The 24,128-nt window shown below is 43.6% G+C and overlaps 1 protein-coding gene across 2 annotated transcripts in view; it reads left to right on the top strand.

Annotated features, from left to right (window-relative positions):
- SNAP25 (synaptosome associated protein 25) overlaps positions 1–24,128 on the top strand; it is a 40,382-nt gene that overhangs the window by 2,663 nt on the left and 13,591 nt on the right. The window contains exons 3-4 of one of the 2 annotated variants that reach the window (XM_065401623.1): positions 12,586–12,634; positions 23,849–23,966. In XM_065401623.1, coding sequence (XP_065257695.1) covers positions 12,586–12,634; positions 23,849–23,966 — 167 coding nt within the window. Of the gene's footprint in view, positions 1–12,585; positions 12,635–23,592; positions 23,711–23,848; positions 23,967–24,128 lie in introns of both variants that reach the window. The other variant, XM_065401624.1, reaches the window with a different exon arrangement.

Genomic DNA, 24,128 nt, shown 5'->3' with positions numbered 1-24,128 from the left:
AGGTAGCCGATAAACTCCACAGAAGTCAATGGGGAGAAATACAGTATTGTGATTGGCTCCTTATCTATCTGTTCATCCATTTTGGGTCTTTATAGAGCCCCAGTCACCGCAGAATCTAGGCGATGCTTCTTCATCTTCTCTTAGAACGTTGTTAATAGGGGGTGTTAGGGTTCGTGAAAGATGGCAGATTGAGAGCCCTGGAGACAGAAGGCCTCTGATCATCCACAGCACTGGGAGTGGTAGTGGAGGCTTGCTCAGTCTACCCTGCTAATATGCCTCAGTCCTCACCAGGTGGGGCCCTTCTGGGAGGGAGAAGGTAGTTCAGTCGGGTGCCGATTCACCCTAATCGCGGTGGAGGTTTCGGTAATCTGGGACATTGGATTCATGCCATCAATCAGCTATCAGGTCCCCTGGTCAACTGACCTATGATTTCAAACAAGGCTGTTAGACGTTGTTTATGGCCCTCAGACATTTAATAAGTCATCAACCTTGACTTTGCAGGGCACCTTCGAGCCTCATGCCTGATTTGCATCGACAACAATGGGAGTTCCAAGCAAACACAAAGGGAGGGAAATAGCCTTGAGTCACACGTTTATAAACTGGCATAAGCCCCAGCCTTCATTTCCTACCCTCATTGAAATCAGTGGTGGTTTGCCTTTGACTCCAGTTCAAATGGAGTTGGGCCTTGTATTGTGAAGTCCTACATCTACTGACCAGTAATCACAACAGCTATAATTCTCCTCCTATCTACTTCATCTCTCTCTCTCTCTCGGCTTGTTCCCTCACAATTCAAGAATGCTTTTCTCTCCCCTATCCTGAAACAACCCCACCGTAACCCACCTACCTGTCCCTCTACCACCTCCTCCCTCCGCCACTTCACTCAGTGAACATGCCTTATGCAATCAATCCCTCGCCTTCCTCTTCTCTAGTTCTACCCCTGAGCCTCTCCATTCTTATTTCCAACCTTTCTACTCCACTGAAATGGGTCTCGCAAACACAGAATAACAGACAGGGCCTGCCCCAAAGAGCTTAAATAGCCGAGACAGACAAAGGACGCAGAGATAGCAAGTGATTTGTCCCAGTCAGTCAGTATCATATCTGTGTCTCTTGAATCCCAATCCAGTGACCTATCCACTGACTGTATCTTCCTGCATGTGTGGACTAGCCTATTGTGAATGCCACTGGAATGAAAATATTAAATAATAGTAATTGATCTCCATGAGAAGAAGACTGGGATTATTGAGTTTGCTGATCAGACCATATAGGAGCCCAGCACTTCCTGGGAAGAGCTCAGCAGATCACAGGAGCTTCCCATTCAGTCAAAGAATTTTCTAAATATAGCACTGGTTAGTCTGAAACATCAGGAGAAATCTCTCACAGTGATCTGAGCATCATTTCCATTAAGGTGACTACAGAAGGCCTTTCAGATTTCCTAACAGTTGGTTGGTTACTCTGACCCCATTTCCAGATATTTTTAAAATATGGCAGTATTTTAGCAAGCTAAGTTGAATAGATGTAGGGCACGTGCATTTGAACTCAAACTTGCACTACTCTGATTTAATAAGAGACAAAAATCCAATTAGAATTGGATTCAACTTGCTTCGTTGAACTTGTCTAGTGTTTAGGAATGAAAAACAAATTATAGCATTCAGTGAAAGATTCTTGATTATATTCTCTTGGTATGATAAATCTGATATTCTTATTTAAGAAAATAAATCCATCTATATTTTTGTAGTAGTAGTAATATACTTTATTTGTGTTATGGTAGCACCTGAGGGCCCCAGTCATGGCCCCACTGTGCTAGGCATTGTATAAACATGTAACAAGAAGACACTACTTGCCCCAGAGAACTTATTATCTTAGTAATTCTAAGTAGTATTCTAGATACCAGGGACTGAGACTTGCCCTTCTGATACCCTGTAGGAGTGCAGGGCATTCCCTTACTGCCTTGCATGGGCTATCCACATTGCAGCATGGGACATAGATAACAACCTCTGTTTGGATGCCACTCCCATCCACTCCCTGTGTAGATGGGCAAGGAGTAGCAAGCACAGAATGCACCTGTCAGGAGAGATGCGCAAAGGCGAAACAGAAAGAAGGGTGTTACTGGTCTATATTTTATAACACTCTTTGCCAGGAGCAGATTGCTACCCACCCTGGAGCAACGGCAGAAGCAGGAAGGGGACTGTGAGTGACTCTGAGATGCCATTCATTCTGTGTCTGCTCCTGGGGCAGTGCAGCTACCCTCTGGCAGAGCAGATTATAAAGTCTCGTCCATGATATGAATTGGACACTGACAATACCCACAGAACATGTAGTATATCTAACAATCAGCGATTATTTGAGCTAAGTTTGAGACACTCCATTGTTGTAAGAATGTGCTATAGATTTATATATTTTATAGTGCTTCTGTGCAGGGTTTGTGCCCCAAAAAAGCAATGAATTGGGGCAGAAGGACTGGGACTAAGCTATAGTCATGCACAATTTGGAGCCAACAATCCTTCATGTTTTCCAGTTCCCACTTTTCACCCCTGGGCTGATTAAATAATTAAATACAGAATAACCCAGTAGGGAAAAGGCAATGTTTCTTCCATGGTTTCCATATGAAACCAGCTTGGCCTTTAGAAAAAATCAATTATTATTATAGGGGAGGGGGGAGATGGTTTCTAGCTATAAAATAGAGGGGGGAAATAAATCAACAAGATCAGTACTGCAGAAATCCCAGGAAGAAAGTGCTGAGCAGCTTATCATAGAAGATTAGGGTTGGAAGAGACCTCAGGAGGTCATCTAGTCCAACCCCCTGCTCAAAGCAGGACCAACCCCAACTAAATCATCCCAGCCAGGGCATTGGCAAGCCGGGCCTTAAAACCCTCTAAGGATGGAGATTCCACCACCTCCCTAGGTAACCCGTTCCAGTGCTTCACCACCCTCCTAGTGAAATAGTGTTTCCTAATATCCAACCTAGACCTCCCCCACTGCAACTTGAGACCATTGCTGCTTGTTCTGCCATCTGCCACCACTGAGAACAGCTGAGCCCCATCCTCTTTGAACCCCCCCCCCCTTCAGGTAGTTGAGGGCTGCTATCAAATCCCCCCTCACTCTTCTCTTCTGCAGACTAAATAACCCCAGTTCCCTCAGCCTCTCCTTGTGTCATGTGCCCCAGCCCCCTGATCATTTTCGCTGTCCTCCGCTGGACTCTCCAATTTATCCACATCCTTTCTGTACTGGGGGGCCCAAAACTGGATGCAATACTCCAGATGTGGCCTCACCAGCGCCAAATAGAGAGGAATAATGACTTCCCTCGATCTGCTGGCAATGCTTCTACTAATGCAGCCCAATATGCCGTTAGCCTTCTTACAACAAGGACAAACTGTTGACGTATATCCAGCTTCTTGTCCACTGTAATCCCCAGATCCTTTTCTGCAGAACTGCTGCTTAGCCAATCGGTCCCCAGCCTGTAGCAGTGCATGGGATTCTTCCATCTTAAGTGCAGGTCTCTTGTCCTTGTTGAACCTCATCAGATTTCTTTTAGCCCAATCCTCCAATTTGTCTAGGTCACTCTGGACCCTATCCCTACCCTCCAGCATATCTACCTCTCATCCCAGTTTAGTGTCATCTGCAAACTTGCAGAGGGTGTAATTCATCCCATCATCCAGATCATTAATGAAGATGTTGAACAAAACCGGCCCTAGGACCGACCCCTGGAGCACTCCGCTTGATACCGGCTGCCAACTAGACACTGAGCCCTGGATCACTACCCGTTGAGCACGACGATCTAGCCAGCTTTCTATTCACCTTATAGTCCATTCATCCAATCCATACTTTTTTTATCTTGCTGGCAAGAATACTGTGGGAGACCGTATCGAAAGCTTTGCTAAAGTCAAGGTATATCACGTCCACCGCTTTCCCCATATCCACAGAGCCAGTTATCTCATCATAGAAGGCAATCAGGTTGATCAGGTATGACTTGCCCTTGGTGAATCCATGTTGACTATTCCTGATCACCTTCCTCTCATCCAAATGCTTCAAAGTGGATTCCTTGAGGACCTGTTCCATGATTTTTCCAGGGACAGAGGTGAGGCTGACCGGTCTGTAGTTCCGCGGATTCTCCTTCTTCCCTTTTTTAAAGATGGGCACTATATTTGCCTTTTTCCAATTGCCCGGGACCTCCCCCGATCGCCATGAGTTTTCAAAGTTAATGGCCAATGGCTCTGTAATCACATCAGCCAACTCCCTCAGCACCCTCAGATGCATTGCATCCAGCCCCATGGACTTGTGCATGTCCAGCTTTTCTAAATAGTCCTTAACCTGTTCTTTCACCACTGAGGGCTGCTCACCTCCTCCCCATACGGTGCTGCCCAGTGCAGCAGTTTGGGAGCTCACCTTGTCTGTGAAGACAGAGGCAAAAAAAGCATTGAGTACTTCAGCTTTTTCCACATCATCTGTCACTAGGTTGCCTCCCCCACTCAGTAAGGGTCCCACACTTTCACTGACCTTCTTCTTGTTGCTAACGTACTTGTAGAAACTCTTCTTGCTACCCTTCACATCCCTTGCAAGCTGCAATTCCAATTGTGCTTTGGCCTTCCTGATTACACCCCTGCATGCTTGAGCAAGATTTTTATATTCCTCCCTAGTTGTCTGTCCAAGTTTCCACTTCTTGTAAGCTTCCTTTTTGTGTCTAAGCTCACCGAAGATTTCTCTGTTAAGCCAAGCTGGTCGCCTGCCATATTTGCTATTCTTTCTGCACATTGGGATGGTTTATTCCTGTGCCCTCAATAAGGCTTCTTTAAAATACAGCCAGCTCTCCTGGACTCCTTTCCCTCTCATATTAGCCTCCAAGGGGATCCTGCCCATCAGTTCCCTGAGGGAGTCAAAGTCTGCTTTTCTATAGGCCAGGGTCTGTATTCTGATGCTCTTCTTTCTTCCTTTTGCCATGATCATGTCATGGTCACTGCTGCCCAGATTCCACCCACTTCTACTTTCCCTACCAATTCTTCCCTGTTTGTGAGCAGCAGGTCAAGAGGAGCACGGCCCTAGTTGGTTCCTCCAGCACGTGCACCAGGAAGTTGTCCCCAACACCTCTAAAAACTTCCTGGATTGTCTGTGCACTGCTGTATTGCTCTACCAGCAGATGTCCAGGTGATTGAAGTCCCCCATGAGAACCAGGGCCTGTGATCTGGAAACTTCTGTTAGTTGTCCGAAGAAAGCCTCATTTACCTCATCAGACGCCCACCACGACACCACCCTTGTTGCTCTCGCCTCTAAACTTAAACCAAGGACTCTCACCAGGCTTTTCTTATGCAGACATAAGAGCTGCTTTGTAAACCCCAAACCAAATGGGGCTATTTTCTCATGTTCTTATAAGATTTGGTTTTCCATTTAAGCTCATTGACATTTCAGAATGGAAACTGTAGGGTATAAATGTTTCATTGAATAATCCTGTGATGCCATTTCAAACTGGATGTTTAATGTAGGGTCACTATTTTAACTGATTTTCATATACATTAACATGCCTTCATCTGTAACAGGGAAATGTTTCCCCATAATATCGCTCTTTCATTCTGAATGTTCCTCAATGGTAGCCTAACAAGCACCACATAAAATAATGTTTTGGACAATGTAGGACCTGGTCCAAAGGCCATTGAAGTCCATTGCAAGAATCCCTTTGATTTCACTGGGCTTTGGACTGGGCCCCTAGTCAAGAAAGAGTATTACTTAGTTAATGTATCTCTGTGGAACAGAGCCGTAACAAGGAATTTTTGCGCCCGAGGCAAGGGCTGGCTCCAGGCTCTTCAGTGGCAATTCGGCGGCGGGTCCCTGAGTCCCTCTCGGAGAGAAGGACCCACCGCCGAATTGCCGCCAAAGAATGAATGAAGCGGCAGCGGCAATTCGGCAGCAGTTCCTTCCCTCCGAGATGGACTCAGGGACCCACTGCCGATCACGGCTTTTTTTTTTTCCTCTCTGTCCCGCTTGGGCAGTAGAGCTGCGCCCCTCCGTTTTGTGTGCCCGAGACAAGTGCCTCACTCACCTCGCCCTTGTTACGGCACTGCTGTGGAAGCAAGTTATCTGCCAAAAAATGAAGCTGGATCCTAAAAGATTATATAGCATGCCTTGTAGCAATAGACTCAAGGAGCTCAGTCTATTTAGCTTAACAAAGAGAAGGTTAAGGGAAGTGACTTGATTACAGCCTAAAAGTACCTACATTGGGAACAAATATTGAATAATGGGCTCCTCAGTCTATCAAAAGAAAGGTCTAACATGATCCAGTGGCTGGAAGCTGAAGCTAGACAAATCCAGACTAGAAATAAGGTGTACATTTTTGATGATGAGTAATTAACCACTGGAGCAACTTACCAAGGATCATGGTGGATTCTCCACCACTGACTATTTTTGACTCAAAATTGGATGTTTTTCTAAAAGATCTGCTCGAGGAGTTATTTTGGAGAACTTCTCTGGCCTGTGTTACACAGGAGGTCAAACTAGATGACCACAACGGTCCCTCTGGCCTTGGAATAGGTGAATTTTGGTGTCAATTGTAAGTGTGCAGGGCCAAATCCTTTGGTGGTGTAAGTTGGCATTGCTGCCTTGAAGTCACTGGAGCTATATCTGTTTCTGCCAGCTGAGGATGCAGCCCACAGACTTCAGTAGAACTACATTGATTTACACCAGCTGATGTTCTGGACTATCAGGTGAATTCCAGTAGTGAGAGAATGGATTAATTCCTTTACTCAGACCTAGAGAGACAACACTGCCCTGCACAGAGCTACTGCTAACTCGAAAAAGGGGCTGAGGAAATATACGATAATGCTACAAAATGCTTTGTTAGCCAGACTTTTGTCTTTAGGGTATTGACACTTTTCTTTAGTGTCTTTGCGAACTGCTAGCAATGTCAGCCTGTCCTGGTAGATAATTGTCTGCATTAATTTATTCAGAACAAAGTCTATAAGCCATATTGATTGAAGTAGAATTCTTTATTTAACTGGGTGTTTATGTCTGCTATAGTATTTGGTCATGATCAAGCATATATTTATTTTTCAATGTACCTACTGAAACGTATGGAAAACATTTGCTGTATTTCTGATTCACTATCTGATATATTTTCTGGGCTAGATTTCCTCAGTGCCTGGCATCTTATGTTGTCCTTTGCACCTGTGCAAAGGAGAAGTGTGTGTAGACTTCCACTATATCAGAAAAGGTGCATTTTGCAGCCACTTAGCACAGGTGTGAATGTCTGCACAAGGTGCAAAGCAAGGAAGAATCAGGATCATTCTGTTTCTGAAATGATTGATGGGGCTTTTGAGTAGTTTTACATTGTCCTTCCCAGTTTCATTCCCTCCTTGGGAAATTAAGCCATATAATGATAATACTTAGCCGTTATATACCAATGCATTTCACCTTCAAAGTGGAAGGTGTGGAAACATCAATGGGAGTCTTTCCATTGACTTCAATGGGCTTTGAATCCGACTGTAATAAAAAACTATTGTTAACATTACAAAAGATTGAGGGTAGCATATGTCATAGTCACTGACGGGGTCAAATTCTGCTCTTGGTTACACTGATTTCATTGAAGTTATGCCAGGTTTATAATGATATATCCAAGAGCAGAATTTGACCCATAGATTTTAAAATCATATGCCACTCCAGATTGTAGTTTTCTAATCAGGAAATAGATCCAGCAAAGCATTTAAGCATGCGCCTCACTTTAAGCAATGGGTTGACTCACATGCTTAAAGTTAAGCACGTGTTTAAAATCTTTGCTGAACGAGCACCTTTATGAAAAGACTACTTTATTAGTACTTAAAATGCTGGAGCGTAGCAGTACTGAATAATGGAAGAATAAGAACTTATTGCTCTTATATATTGTTTGTTTTCTATTCTATTAATGCAATTAATTTCTAACTAATCAGTCACCAGTTCAAATTCAGCTCAAGTGCTTGATGACAGTTTTTCCATTAAAAAAACTCTAATTGGCCTCCATAGAAGTTCCATTTGTGAAAGGGACTTTGGTCAATACCATCTGATGGCTGTTCGGTGGTTTATGTGAAATGTGTTGGTGGTGTCAGGCCAGTCCTTAGTGGATATATGTCCACATGGCAAAAAATACTATGGCAATTTGCACTAATTGGCATCTTTGCATTCCCAGCAGAGGCCCAAGACTATGTGGTCATGGAGACTGAACTACTCATTCCTAGAGTCAGGGCTGAGAAATGTATTGAGGAGATTGCCCTTCTGCTGCCCATGATGTACCTGTCCTGTGGATAAACCAAGGATTGCAGCCTCCAGAACCACCAGTTCAATACCTTACAAAAGCCCTAGCGTCTATGATTTATTTTTCTGAAGACCAGACATATAAAATGTTCAGGTTTTAATAATGCTATGGCAAAGCATGTTGGTCCAAATGCTCTTCTCAGGTACAATGGGAAAACAAAGGTAGTCTAAGTATTACTGAGAAGAGACAGTTGCATATTTTAATTAGTTAGCCCAGATTTGGAAAACCTGCTTTTATGCTACTTCAACAAAAGGAGACCCGTGTTCTGTGTATAGGTTATATCTCTCTGGTCTGAGATACTTCAAGAATCTGATCCTGCATTTATCAAGAAACTAAATCTCCTGTTGTCTTGAATGTGAGCTCCATTGTGCAAGAAATAAAGAATTGTGCCCGGAGTCTTTATAAATGCATCTATTACACAAGTACAAATTAAGGGCCATTTCATGACCTTAAGCCCAGGATAATTTCACCACTAGCATAAATGGGTGCAACTCAATGGATATTGACGGAATTTCACCCTCTTACCTCTACGTGAATTTTGGCTCATGTGTGGGATTCTCATGGTTGTTTTCTGTGGGTATGGAGGGCATTTTTGGGTTCTGAATCATAACTGGAATTACAGGGGTCTCGCTTTCCCGCTCCAGTGTCAGCAGCACTTCCAATTCTAAAAACCTGTTTTCAAGGTTTATGACCCACTTGCTATAACATTCTTCTGGGCTGAAACTTGGCAAAGTCAGACTTATCCTAGAAGTATATGGTTTAGTTTGTCACCACTTTACACACACTTTCTAACCACCAAAATCCCATTTGCCCTTTATTTCTTAGGGTGGGATTTTCAACAGCACTCCACACTGGCTGCCCTCTGCTCCCACTAACGTGAATGCTAGTGTTCATTCTTCTAAATCAAGGAGGGTTTCACGTTTTCAGATGAATCCTCAGTTTGCTGATAGTGAGGCTTTTCGAAGCCGCTCATCTGTGTTTTGGCACCAAAATCAATGAGCACGTCTCCAAAAAAAAGCTCAGCCCATATTGGACGTTGAGCTGTTTAGAAAATCTGGCCAGAGATGTCTGTAACAAACCGACACTTTCATAGGCTCTATCTGTGCTGCAAACCGGAATGTGAGCGCAGCACCTCTAGACCGATCCAAGCTTGCTTTAATCTAGCTAGCTCGTGTACCGCAGCAGCGGGGGCTTCAGCACAGGCTGTATCCAGGACCTTGGGTAATTACTGAAGCAACTAGCCCACAGTGAAGCCTATGCTGCTATTGGTATGTGAACTAACTAGAGTAAAGGGAGCTCCTTTATGACGACATATGCTGCAATCACATCCTGTGGCATAGATACACCCACAGCATCACACTGTGAGGTGCTGGGCGAAAATCTGGCTCTTCTTTAAGTCCCTGTAAGGGAGCGGAGCTCGTTTGAAAATGTGGGCCTAGCCATTTAGCCGTGTGTGGAGGAAAAACAGCTGAAAACAAATGATAAAAGAATGCTGGGATATGAGTAGATTATCACCTAGCACCTGATCCAGCTCCCATCTAAACCTGCGGGAACCTTCTTCTTAGTCTCAGTGGGCTTTGCGTCAGACCTGGAATGCACACAAATATATCCGCTGTGCACTCATTTCATAAATTCTTGGATGATCGCTTCTGTATTAACCCTGTGGCAGCCCGTGGAACAGGCCTCCTTGGTAATAAACACAGAAGTGCTTGATCAACAGAAACGGCAGCTATGGTCAGATAGGCAGAAGAAAGTTGCACTCATTTTCCTCAGTGCAAGGATTTGAACAGATGGACTTGCCACCAAATGCAAATCATGGAGTCTTTCTCCAGCCACAACTTCCATGCACGCTACCAGTCTCACCTGAGTAGGGGCTACAGGGTCAGCCCCTGCACATGGTATTTGGCGAGGATGTTTTTCACTGCATTTGGCATTTTTAAGCCTGGCAGTGGCTGGCTTTGCTGAAAACTGACACCACTCATCACACTACAAAACAGCGGGGTTTACAAGACAACTGCACATCCTGGGGGGTCCAGCATGTGGAGGGGGCCCATGTCAGAGCCAGAGAACGGGGGGATAGGGCAGCAGCAAACGTCCACCTCACTGCTGCCTGCAAACGGACTTGAAATGAATAGCTGCAGGAAGGAGGGGAGCATGGAGAGGAGGCATAGGGCTGGCCCCTCCTCTCTCCAGCCTCACCCCCTCTTGGTAGGAAAAGAAAGGAGGGGGGGAGAGAAGAGGGCGTCTCACAAATCTGATTGCCCCCAGCCACCTGCTGGCTACAGTGGAGTCAACAGTTAGAGTCAGCAGGAGAGGTCCTCGCATTGCTTGTGAGGGGCCTGAGTGGAGGGGATGGGCCATGGCCGCTGAGCAATCCTTGAATGTCAGAAACTCAGTCACGTAGCTGAATGTGCTGCCAGACTGCCTAGGGTTCCTCAGCATTGCGGGAGGGTGGCCCAAGCCGCTGACATCCCAAGAGGCAGCAAGGACATCATTGTGACCAGACAAAGAGGCAAGAGCTCGTAGTGGCAAAACAGAAGAAGTCTCTGTCTGGGGATATTAAATGTCGGTGGACTGAGCCCTTAGGTAGCCTTAGGGAGGGAGGATGGTCGTGTGGCTGAGACACAAAACTAGGAGTCAGGTTCTATTCCTAGCTCTGCCGCAGAGTTCCTGGGCAAGGAATTCAATCTCCTTATACTGCTGCACAATGGAGGTAATAATCCTTATCTCCATCACCGGGGTATTGTGATAGTTAATAGATACCAGGGAGGCAGTTAAACTGTGCAGAAAATAGTTGCGTGGGGCCCCTTGCTGGCAGCCCTTATTTCCCGGCAATGTGTCAATATTACAGTGTAGGGCCATAAAGAACTTGCTTCCTCTCCTCTTGAAATGCAACAGACATGAGCATTTTCAGACCCTCAGTTATACGCAATGACTATTATTGCACTGAGCAGAAAGAGTCTAGTTTATCCTTAGTCATTCAAAAAATGGTCTATGGTATAGTTTAGTGTTGAAAAACCAACAATATACTTTATCTCTTATCAAATCGATGACAATAATGGCAAAAGCCGTGTTTGTCAAGGGCACTTTGCCATTTGTACACTTAGGCCTGGTCTACACTGGGGGGGGTGGGGGGGAGGGGACTATCGATCTAAGTTACGCAACTTCAGCTACATGAATAATGTAGCTGAAGTCGACGTACTTAGATCAACTCACCGCGGTGTCTTCACTGCGGTAAGTCGATGCCTGATGCTCCCCCGTCGACTCTGCCTGCAACTCTCCCCCTGGTGGAGTACTGGAGTCGACAGGAGAGCGCTCGGCGGTCGATTTATCGTGTCTAGATCCAGCCGGTAATGTAGACAAGCCCTTAAGTGGGATTTTTAAAAGGTCACAGCATTGGCCTAACTGTTCCCTTGGAAGTCAATGGTAAAACTCCCATTGACTTCAGTTGGGAGCAAAGTTAGGCCAGCACTGAGTTGTTTTGAAAATCCCTCTCCAAACTGGACCCAAAGCCCACTGAGATTAACAGGAGACTTTCCATTTGCTCCAATAAGATTTGGATCAGCCCCTACATCTGTTAAACCTTTGTCCCAAATAATGAGGCATACAGGCAGTCCTCGACTTTACGACGTTCGAGTTACGACGAATGGCACTTACGACGTTTTAAATTGTGATCGTGTTTCGACTTTACAACGTCAGTTTCGATTTTATGAAGCTCAAGCCGACATTATTCCTTTGGGAAATTCGAGTTACGACGTTTTTGACTTAAAATGCGATTTTCAGGAACCAACTGTGTCGTAAGTTCGAGGACTGCTTGTTTTCATCTTGAGTATTAGCCGGCTTTATGAAAAGTTTCCTAATACGTAGTGAGGGAGAGTAATATGTCTTGATGACCTCATACAGTTGGTTCCAGTCCTCATACTTTACCAGTTTCTCCTGGGGAATTAATGCAAGTTTGCAACATGTACATGGCCTCCTGTGGAGCCTGAAGATTAAACCTTCTGTTAAGAAAATGACTGTTGTCTAAAATGTTAATTTCCAAATGCATCCCTGGGATTTTCCATTTTTTTGTAGTAGCTCTGTACCCCAATGAGTACTAAATGGCTTATGGCGCCATGGAGAATTCTCAGTTTCCATTACAGTATTCATTCATATGAAGGCTTCCAATTATTCAACTAGCCCCTTATGACCTTACCATACTTTTCACTGTTTTTCCTTTGTCTTCCTAAATCCCCAATCTAGGGCTAATTGTTCCCTCACTGATCTCTCTCTTTCTCTCTCTCTCTTCTCACCTTGCTTCCATTACTGGAATGTAGAGTAAAGATGCTGGTATCAGGACTTTGGTTATGTTGGATGAGCAAGGAGGTAAGTTCAAATTGCTTCAGTCAAAAAATAAAAGCACTCTCAAAGAAGTGTATTAATTATGTGCAATTATAAATAATCACTAGTGCTCTTAAAACACACTTGTGTGTATTTGTGTATGAGATTAGATCTGTCATAGTCTCACTGTCTCTAACCTCTTTGTGTAATAGAGTGACCTACGATAAGCATATGGGGGGCTATTTTGCCTTTGATCTGTGTGTATATGGCACCCATTCATGTAAAGGGACCTGTTCCAACACCCATTGAAGTCAATGAAAATCTTTCAGTGGGCTTTGGATCATGCTGTAGCAATGCACAAATGTGAGAGAATGTGTCCCTGACTACTTTGTTTCAAACACAATATCATTTATGCAGGCGCTGTATGATTTTTCCCTTTTTAGCTGTGATTCAAGAGCAGGCAGCAATCCCAAACGACAGAGAAAAATAAAACAGGCGCATCAGATGAAGTCAATGAGAGTTCTGCATGAAAAGTGATGGCAAAATATAGCTCATTATGATGTACAGTATAGAAGCTTATAGGCTTAGAAGGGAGCTCAGTGTATGGATCTGATATGGGCAAAACCAGAGTTGGATGTGTTTAATATAAGCATGGGGAAATGACACTCTTTGCCCATTGTAATCTTGATGACCGGTAAATGGAATGTTTTCAATAAAATTAAGAAGCATCCATTTTGCTGCAGTCGCACAGCAGCAACAAAATGGTATCTCCAAAAAAAAATTCCCTGATGTACTGTTAATTCCTGCTGCCCTATCTGATACCAGCCTCCAACGTGAGGCTTCGGTACATCTTTGAATAGAACAGAACATGAAACATTAGTGGAGAATGTTTTCTAGACACTTAACAACACTATACTACAGAAAAAAGCATCCGGAACAATCTTGTATTACTAAGGAACGGAGTAGATAACATAACAGCCCTTTTCTTCTGTATTTGTTTTTTGGTTTTTTTGCTTTTATGATGAATGCAACATTATAGTGGAATCTAAATAGAAAGTATTTTTCCCTCCTTGCTTTTTTTTAAAGAGCAAAACCTCATATATTTGATCAGTGAGTCACCATGAAATTACTGTCTTATTAAGTCTAAAAAGGGAATTTTCAGATCTGGGTCCCAGTGTATACAGAGCCACTTCTGTGTAACATTTGCAACTCCTGGTAATAAGGCAGTTACTGTATTTCACTGTGGAATTCTGATGCCTGGGTAAACTGCTCTGTATCACAAATGAATGAAAGGAGGGGCTGCGTGACAGAGCTGTTGCCAGTATTTCTCTTTAAAGGGAAAAGTCAGAATGTGCTTATAATATTATGCCAAAGATCACAAGGAAGGTTTGGGACCAGATCCTAATGGAGCTGGGCCAATTTACACCAGCCTTGTAGTTGTTGTCTTGTGTCTCTTTTTGCTAAAAGTCTTGCAAAGGCTTTAAACCCATAATATAAACATCGTTTACGATCCTCAGTTAATAACAGACTATTTCTGATCATGCCTCCCTTGTGCATCCAAAACTCTCAATTGAAGTCAAAGGGGCTACAGGTGTGACTGTAACAGGCAGGAGTTGGCACTGCAAGTACAAGTCTAGAACCCGATACCACATTCCTTGGGCGCTGAAAACTCCCACTGACACTATTTGATAAGTAAAACAAGCAGGATTTGGCCCGTAACCATTATGTATACCTGCTTGTGTTCAGGCCTCTCATGTTGGCCCTGCAATAGTTAAGTAGAGCAGTGTGAAATATCTGAAACCAAAGTGAAAGCTCCTGAAACACACCCAGTTTTGTGTTTCATTCCAAACTCCAAACTAACTGTACTGGAAAGCGTGCTAAGGTTCATGGCCTTTTAGAATGAACCCGAGCCTTGTTTTCTAGCTTTTTGCATCGAAACCAGACAAAACTCATTGGAGTTTCATCTGCTTTGGGGTTTCACTAAGTTCTACTTTAGACACCAGTAAAATCCAGAATAATAAATTACAGAATCATATCCTAGGAAAAGCTCATTTCGAAAGTAAGGGATACGTTCTCCTCTCCTGCCAACATTCGTAATGGGAGTCTCAGGAATGGATCAAAGAGAGAATACTTCCTAAGCTTGTTTTCTTTTAGTACAGAATTCACCCCTCTGTACCGGGCAGCACAAAGTCTATGCACCATTTAAGTCCAACTTCAGCCCAATTTTGAGGGCTCGAGTGGAACTTAAGTGGTTCATAAGCCATATGTAGACTTTTTGCACAGGAGTGAGTTTCACCCTTAAAGCATTAGATAAATCGTGTTTTCACATACGATTGTTATTGGAATCAAGTTTGCGCAGCTCAAACTTTTCATGAATAATACCAGCCAAGAGACTCTGAGGTCTCAGAAATCAAAGATTAGCTGTGTCAAAACAGATACAGTGTCTGCATAAAAACGAACTGCACTTTTCAAATAAATCAATAAGCACAAATATTGTGAGTGAAAGCCTGTAAATATCCAAATGAGTCTATCCGTGCAATTCTCATTCCAGTCAATCGAGACCTTACTGCAGTGCTAAAACATCCACATACAAGTTAGGAAATTTACAGATGCTGTTTCTCTCTCCATGAATGGATCTTAAATGTTCAAGTGCAGTTAATTAAAGTTGTGCCATGCACAAGAAACCTAGACTAGAATCAGACTGGGAATTTCAAAATAGTTTAAGGGAATTAGGAGCCTACCTCGCATTACATTTTAATGGGATTTTGGTGCTTAACAACCTTCAGCTCTCCTGGAAAAGCCCAACATATATTCATAAGGTCTGATCCAAAAAGGTCAATGGGATTTTTCCACTGACTCCGCTAACTATTAAAGTAGCACGTTATCATCTAACTGCTATTTTCCATTCACCATATTTTTGTCTCTTGAATATTCTTTGTTTTCAGACCTCTGCCATTTAGGTCTGATCCTGAAAAGTCTTATACATACAAGTAGTCCTGAGTCATGTGTGTAGTCCCATTGACTGCTCACTTGAGCAAGGATTACATACATAAGGGTTGCAGGATTGGGCCATTTGACCACTTTATAATCCAGGAATCTCAGTACTAAATTCCCATTGAACGTACATGGACATTGTATGATCAGGTACGCAGCCAGTCAATACAACTGGAAAGACAGACAACATAAAAGCTTCCTTAAAATGGTTATGGTCATGTTTTAAGTGCTTCAGTAAATTACTCTGGTAATTATAGATTACAGCTTTCTCAAGTAAAAGAGACTGATCATGTTGCAAACCAAATATTGTAATCATGGCACTATGTTAAATGCATTTTAATTATGTTTGAGTCATTTTTAGGAGCGTGTCGTTCTAATAATAATTGCTGCAACTTGTTTTTTAAATTTTGATATACTTATTATGTGTAATTGGGCAAAATATACCTCTGATGGCTTTTAAAACCCTACAGTTACTGCAGTGTGTATAACTCACGGATGGCTCAGCAGATTATCAGATGAATGAAAGCAGTTGTTAACACAGCTGCGTGATCTTTTTTCAGCTGACCCGACAGCACAAGTTACTTAAGATTATTAGATGCTATCTAGACAAAGAACATTACATTGATCTTTCCAATGGGTGGCTAACAGAATAGCTAATCTTTCCAACCACTCAACCCCCTTTGGATTTTTCTGTTTGTAGGTTTTCTAGACAACGTATTTGCTTTGATGTTGTAGACATCTTACTAGAGACATTCTTCTGAGCCAACTTCAGTTTCAATAGCACAGAGCAGAACTCACTTTCTGGCATCAGTAAGCAAATGTCTTTGAGATCATCACTGCAGAGGAATGAGGCCAATGCATCTTTTTAATAGTAGGTATTTAGATGGTTTGCTGGGTAAAAAGCAGTTTGGCTCGCTCCTCTTGGCTGGAAGAGTTCAGTCTAGTCTGCAAGCCAGTAGGCTGCATAGTACATTGTATCCCTGTAGCCAGCTGCTGCAAGGCGGGCCATCGCCCTGCCCTTTGTTATAATAGGTCCCCAGGGAATGTGACTGCCGTGAGAACTAGGGGCCTGGTCCAGTGCCCACTGAAGTCAGCGAAATCTTTCCAATGATTTGAATGGCCTTTAGATCAGGCCCTAATAGATTCAGAAAGATACTTGGTGCCCAAAACTCCCAAGGGGCCAGATATTCCCTCCAAAGCCACTGGGATTAGCCTCAGTAAGGAATAAGTAGAAACTGCCCCTCCCCAGGGGAAATCCACTGAAAGCTATGTAAAGGGAGAGGAGGTTCTCCTTCTGGAGATTTTGTTCCAGTCATTCCTCCCCTCTATGGAATATGCTGCAAGCCCCATCCACAGGCTCCAAGGATCCTTAACGGTCCCTCACCCATCCACTCAGCTGCCCCATGGTTTAACTCCAGCTCTGGGTCTCCATCAGCCCACCAGTGACTCCAATGGAATTGCTTGATAGAGCTCCCACCACCAGCAATTGTTTCTTCCACCCCTTAAAGGGGCATGCCCAGTGTGAGAGGAGAGGGCTAGGATATAACATGGCCAGAGATTACATCATCTTCTTCCCTGAGCTCTGAAGGGTTCCTGGGGAATGATGCACATTCTGCTCCTTCCCCCACTCCCCCACCCTGCCCACTCTCCCCTCGCAGGCCCTAGTGCATTCTGCAGGGCATGGGAGGAACAGCGGACACTGCAGTAAAGGTGAATGGACCTCCCTTTGCATATGTTGAGATCTCTGCATGTAGGGTTCCCTCTGTGCATAGGCCTAGGTGGTATGAGGACCTCAGAGTTTGACCCATTGACTTCAGTGAAGAGTGCAGCCTCTCCATGCTTCCCGGGGTCAAGCCAGAGGATACTACATTGTTTTGATCATGTTGTAGATCTTATCAAGGAAAAAGCAGAGGAAATGCACTCTTGTGTTCTCCGTTTAGGGTGTTAAATGCATGCTTAAGGTGCTTCTTGAGATTTTGCTTTACAAACCAAACTCCATCAGAAAGTACCAAATTACATCTGCAATCAATGGGACTTAGGCCACTGAGGAGATGGGCTGAAGTGACTAAGCAGCCTAAGACCTATTTTCAGAAGTGACTTAGGGCCAGGCATTTAGGCAGACAGGTGGCTAGTAAGATTTTCCAAAGCACCTAGGTACCTCAATCCCCTGGGTCATGACTCATGAGTAAGCTGCCACGGTGCTTTTGAAAATCCCTCTAGGCACTGTCTGAATCTATAGACACCCAAAATACCTTTTAAAAACTTGGCCCTAAGTCACGTGAAAATGGGACTTAAGCTATTAAGTCACTTAAGTGCTTTTGAAAATGTTCCCCATACTGCCCAAGCCAGATCCCCCATCCCACAAATGGAAGTTTCCTTATTTGTCAAATCATTCAAATATTGTATGTAAATCTTAAACTCCAAATCTGTGGTGCAATAATGGATTGTTTGTGCAATGACAATGGCTGTCATTCATTAACTATTTCTCCAACAGATGCTAACTTTAAAAATATGTTACAGTGCAGCTGTATTTATAGGGCGATTGTTCAAAAGTAGTTTGATATCACTCCTCGCAATTTAAGCTGACAGTGGGCAATGGGGCTATGAAGTGAAACCTGGCTCTCACCCATCAGCCTAATGGAAGGACAACATTCCCAGAGCTGTAGTTCTCACCCTCCAAGTGGAGAGAGTGCCCTTTCTCACCCAGGAGCATCATACTTGGATAGCATCCTCAGACAGGGCTATCTCAGCCCTACCATCCTTGATGATGGGTGCGGTGATTCACTTGCATGGTATGCTGCAGAGGGAAATAACAGGCTTGGTTCTGCTTCTGCTGAAGCCAGGGAAAGTTTTCCCATTGACTTCAGTGAAAGCAGGATGTACCATTCAGGAGGAAGGCCTGGGTTTCACACACAAAGGTTTCACCCAAGACAAGACAGATGAATGCCTACGTCTCTCATTTGTCAGCCACTGGGAATGCATTGCCCCAGTAAAGGAAGCCAAGCCTTCTCTGCCACTGCAGCCACAAACGAACAGCCAGCAGACAGGTTAATCAAGCAAACAGGTTAATCAACCCAACTGTGTAATGCAAACGTCGGACACAAGCACTGGCCTCTGTGAAAAGCTCTCTTCCTACGCCACAGATAAGATCACCCAGATGAACTCCACGAAGAAGAAAAAAATCGACATCAGAGCAGATGGCTTTAGCTGCTCTACCATGCCTGACTGTGTTTGGCCCTATCAGACATGGTTAGAATACGTATGCTGCCACCACCTGGCAAACAGATCCTTGCCCCTCTTGCATGGTGAAAGCTAGCAAAGAACAAATCTGCCCAGCAGCAAGCAGGACTCATCAACCCTTTAGAGAAGAGAACCCATCAACCCCATTGAAAAATGCCCTGGGCTGACCAGACCTCAAAAACCCAATCCTTGATGCAGACCACCTCTCCTCTCCCATTTCTAGGGGAAATTGCTGAGATAGCAGTGACAACCAAGCTCCAATAACCTGTGACATCTGCCACTGCCTTGGATACATCACAACTGGGCTTCAGACCCGGTCACAGTATGGAGACAGCCCTAGCAGCATTACTGGACGACCTCCACATGGCAATGGACAGAGATCATATTTCAGTGCTCCTACTACTTGCTTTTGACACAGCTGAGCAAAAGGAACTGCTGGCCCACTTACAGGGTGGAGCTGGAGAAGGTGTTGACATAACTACCAAGGCTCCAATCAGTCCTCTCCAAGAGGACAGAACAGTGACAACTCCACCTGAGGCGTCCGACAGGGATCAATCTTGTCCCCATCCCCTTCAGTACCTACATGCGACTACTTGGAGTGGTAGTGAGATGCCAGAATTCTGCCGCCGACAGCACTCCAGTCACACCCAGCTGTAGCTCATTTTCCACAGATGGCGCCAACGCTGTCACAGAGACGTCAACAGTTGGAAGAACAACAACTGGCTCAAATTACCCCTTGGCACGACACAATGATGCTGACCAGGAGGGGGGAAGTGCTTTGAAGAACTAGCCATGACACTGGCTTCCCTCCCATCTGTACCACATTGGTCACTGTGGGGCAAAACTTCAAGGATCCTGTGGGTTCATCCATGACACTCACTGACCAGACAGTGCCAGTGTCGAGAGCTGCCTTCTCTTTCCACTTATTGGGAGACTGCACCCTTGTCTCTCTCAGATAAGGCTCTGGCCATGGTGGGTGTGGTCATCATTTCCAGACTGGATTCCTGGAATTCATATAATTTATAGCCATTTGAGATGGAGAGTCTGTTACACTAAATCGCTTGGGAGCAGACCCTTTACTAGTACAAATTGTCATAGCCTCTGTCCCAGCTGATTTAGTACAACAGAGAGAATGGTAGATTGGGGAAACCAGTTAAATATATATGACATTCACCTTTTGTTAGCCGTCAAATTCTGTATCAATTAAAAAAAAACCAGTCTGGGCCAGATTCTGATCTCTGTTATACCCACGTAACCCACAATAACCCCACTTCACTTTTATTCCACTGTAATGGTGATCTGGATCAAGAGTCTGTTTATCCATCTTGCCTGGGGCCCAACCTCCAGCTTGTGTAAACTGGCATTGCAACGTGGGAATTAGGCTGATTTAATTCAGCTAAGAATCTGGCCTGTTGGGTTTAAATTAAACAAGCAGTTTTAGAAGGAGCAGCCAGACGTCTAGACTGCTGGGCTACTAGTGCAATACAGGCTTTTTGGACTGCTGAGGTTTCCCTTAATGGAAGCTAGATTGCCTGTGCGTCCCTTTGTTCCTCGGGAATAGCATAAGCTCTGATGAAGGCTGCCATCAAGTGAAATCACAAACAGCAGCACACTCACAAATACTGAAGTATGATAAATTAAAGCAGAGCTGAGGTGAGAAGTATCATTTAAAGATAAGTCCTTGAGCCATATAAAATACACCCTTCTGTTAAGCCTTGCCTAACCAGACATTATGGGGAATCTATTGGGAGTAAAAGTTCAAAGGCCCCATCCTACTCTTGACTTCAGAGGGTGTTTGCCTGCGTGAGGAATGCAGGATCATTCTCAAGGTTCATCATTCATATTTGATCTGTGATTGACCCTTGCTGCCTTACCCCAGTGCTTTCTACTGGTCAAATTATGTGAAGAACATATATGCAGTTATCCTCTGAAAAGTAACTGTACAAATGGCACCACAAGGTTCTGTATGGATTGCCTCTCTCAACGATTGCCATGTCAACATTTTCAAGTAAAAAGATGGTTCTTCTAACTGAGAGCCCCGTCTGGCATCAACAAGTCCAGTTGTTTCATCATCACCAGTAATAAGTAACCCATAACTGGGACTTAGCTAGCAATTCTTGACATGATGCATGAGTCAGAATAGAATCCAGCTCACACTCCCATAGCTGCAAGGGCTGTTCAGAGCTAAAGAGCGTTAGCCAAATAGTCAGCAGCAGGTAGGACTTTGAATACCCAGGGAGCAGAGCAGGTGAGCAGAAATGCCATTTTTACATCACATGGTCACTTTTCCGACCAAAGTGCCACTTTAAGACAGAACTGATGATCAAGTAAGATAGTTAAGTTCAGTATGTGAGGACTCTAATGATAATTGTCAGAGCAGAGCTTCTGTTAAGCCTCAACATCAATATTATATTGTTTCTCAAAGCAAAATACCATTTTATTTTTGGTTCTTCATTCAACAGTTTTATTTGACAAAGCGGGTGAAATACGTTGCTGAGGTTTTCATATCAATGTTTAATTCTTGAACCCTGTGAAGTGTATTCCTTCTAAAGAACACTGTCAGGTAATTTAGGCCCCAAAATGTAGGGTTTAATTTAGATTCAGACAGTTCCCCTCAGGGCCGGCTCCAGCTTTTTTGCCGCCCCAAGCGGCAAAGGAAAAAAAAAAAAAAGATAAAGCCGCAATCGGCGGCACTTTGGCAGCAGCTCTACCGCGCCACCTCATTCTTCGGCGGCCGGTCCTTCCCTCCAAGAGGGACTGAGGGACCCGCCGCCGAATTGCCGCCGAAGACCCGGACGTGCCGCCCCTTTCCATTGGCCGCCCCAAGCATCTGCTTCCTGCAGTGGTGCCTGGAGCCGGCACTGGTTCCCCGCACTGCTGGGAACCCAAACACATAAACATCCTAATAGGGGATGAGACCAAGAAAAGTGAAACCAACATACAGCCTGTTGACACACCTACTTTCACTTTCAAATTGAAAAAATTTAAATAGTGTATATACTGAATGGTAAATTCAATGTTTAGAATTCTTTCATCTTAAATAATTGGGGCTGAGATTATGGGTAAAATGCCCAACTCCCATTAAAATTAATTAAAATACATTAAATTAATTGTAATGGGATATGGGCATCCAAATACCCTAGGAAACTTTGAAAACCTTAATCTCAAAGTGTTATCAGAATCCCAAGGAAGAAATGAGGTCTGCTCCTCTTCCCACTGAAGCCAATAGAAGATTTCCACTGACTTCAGTGGAGGCATGACTGGGCTCTCGTTTCTAAAATATATTATTTTTATGTTGACATGGTCCATTTAACTTCAGGCATCACATCGCACTTCTATTGCACTTTTGTGTTCTGTAGTCCTTTTTTCCCCCTCAGATCTAACACTCGGAAATGTCTGGATGTATTTTCTCTATCCAGTGCAGGAAATGTGAATTCAACCTTTTTAACCATTGTTAATCATTCCTTGTTTGTGTATAGCCAGGATTGCTTCAATTGACTAAAAGTTTTGATGGATTAAAAAAGCAATTTTTGTCCAACACACGATACTTCTTTCCCTTTAAAAGAAAACTAAAGCCCAGAACCTCAGCTGGTGCAAAATGGCATCACTCCGTTGAAGTCAAAGTTAAGATCCAGGATCTCAGTGGAGTTATGACTATTTGCAGCACCTAAGGACCTGGGCCTAGGATTTTACATTACTGCATATTGCCTGCTTTGGACTTTTTCTTTTCAGCTTTAGTTTCAGTAAAGAAATGACTATGTGAAATTATTCTCAGCCACAGAGTCACCTAGAAAAACGTGCAGCAAATTCAGCACTAGTGTAGACAAGAACTCCATTGATGTCAGTGAAGCAGCACAGTGTCTGTATAAACCGCGTTATTGGGCTGGATACTTCACTCACTAGTTCTAATGCAAATCTGGAGTAACTCCATTAAAATAAATGGAATTATAGTGGCATAACAAATTGTTGTGAACTTCATTGAGGGACCTAATACAAAGCCCATTGAAGTCAACTGGAATCTTTCCATTATCTTCAATGAGCATTGGTCCAGGTCTCTAGATTTGCATAACTCCCTTGACACCAGCAGCGTTATTACTGACTTACAACAGAATCCCAGAGAGGAGAATTTTCTGATTAGAGATGGACCAGAACCAAGTTTCTGGATCTCAACTCCCCCAGTCTCTGCAAAAATGTGTACCTGGACATAGGTCTTAACTTGACAGCTCATACCCAACCCTAACATCATTACTAACTGTTCCCTCACTTACTCACCCACAAATCAAACCAGTTATATTGTCAATCATCTAATTTAAAGGCATTTGTAAGTGTAAGTAATTAAGGTATTGTCCATTGAATGAGACTCTCTCTTTTATTAATGTGCATAAATGCAAGATGATAACCCTATCTCTTTCTTTTTCTTGGATGTCATTGGTGTCTTAGTAAGTGGATGTACTGTATTATGTTTCTGGACTTTCAGGATTATGATCGTGTTTTCTTTCTACATCATTACATCTTGTTTAATATATTTCAAACATCTCTCTCTTTTTTTTGCTTTGTTTTGCTTTACTCTACTTATGTTATAAAGGCATCATACTTCAGCATCTAGCTTGGCATACATCCCAGCAGCAATGCATCAGCCCAGATTAATGCATTGTAATATTGCTATTAATTCAGTTTCCCATGGTCATTTCTCATGTTCTGTTGAAGACAAACAAACAAGCAACAAAAATACAATTCATTCCATGCTGTCATCCCTTTGTCCTGACCAGAACAACTCGATCGTGTTGAAGAAGGCATGAACCATATCAACCAAGACATGAAGGAGGCTGAGAAAAATTTAAAAGATTTAGGGAAATGCTGTGGCCTTTTCATATGTCCTTGTAACAAGTAGGTACTGGGTACCGGCTCTGCTATGTGGTGTCCAGTTTTTTGTCACAGTGAATGTCTGAAGTTTTTTGTCTTTTTTTTCTTTGTCCTTTTCCATCTGCTTCATTCTGTGGGGATAAAATACTTGTGTTTAATCAGAACAACTGGAACGCATCGAAGAGGGAATGGACCAAATCAATAAGGACATGAAAGAAGCAGAAAAGAATTTGACGGACCTAGGAAAATTCTGTGGTCTTTGTGTCTGTCCATGTAACAAGTAGGTGCTGCCTGCCTGCCTGAATCTTTTTGAGCACTCAAGGCCGATCTTGAAAGCCTTGTGACGCTCATCCTTGCTAGACACATGGACAGGATGAGCATGTGGCATGCAGATAGAACGATTCTGGTTCCAATGCATTCATCTCATAGTGTAGACAATTCA

This window comes from Emys orbicularis, chromosome 3 (assembly GCF_028017835.1).
Source record: "Emys orbicularis isolate rEmyOrb1 chromosome 3, rEmyOrb1.hap1, whole genome shotgun sequence".
NCBI classification, from domain to species: domain Eukaryota; kingdom Metazoa; phylum Chordata; order Testudines; family Emydidae; genus Emys; species Emys orbicularis.
This window is presented reverse-complemented; position numbering and strand designations above follow the sequence as displayed.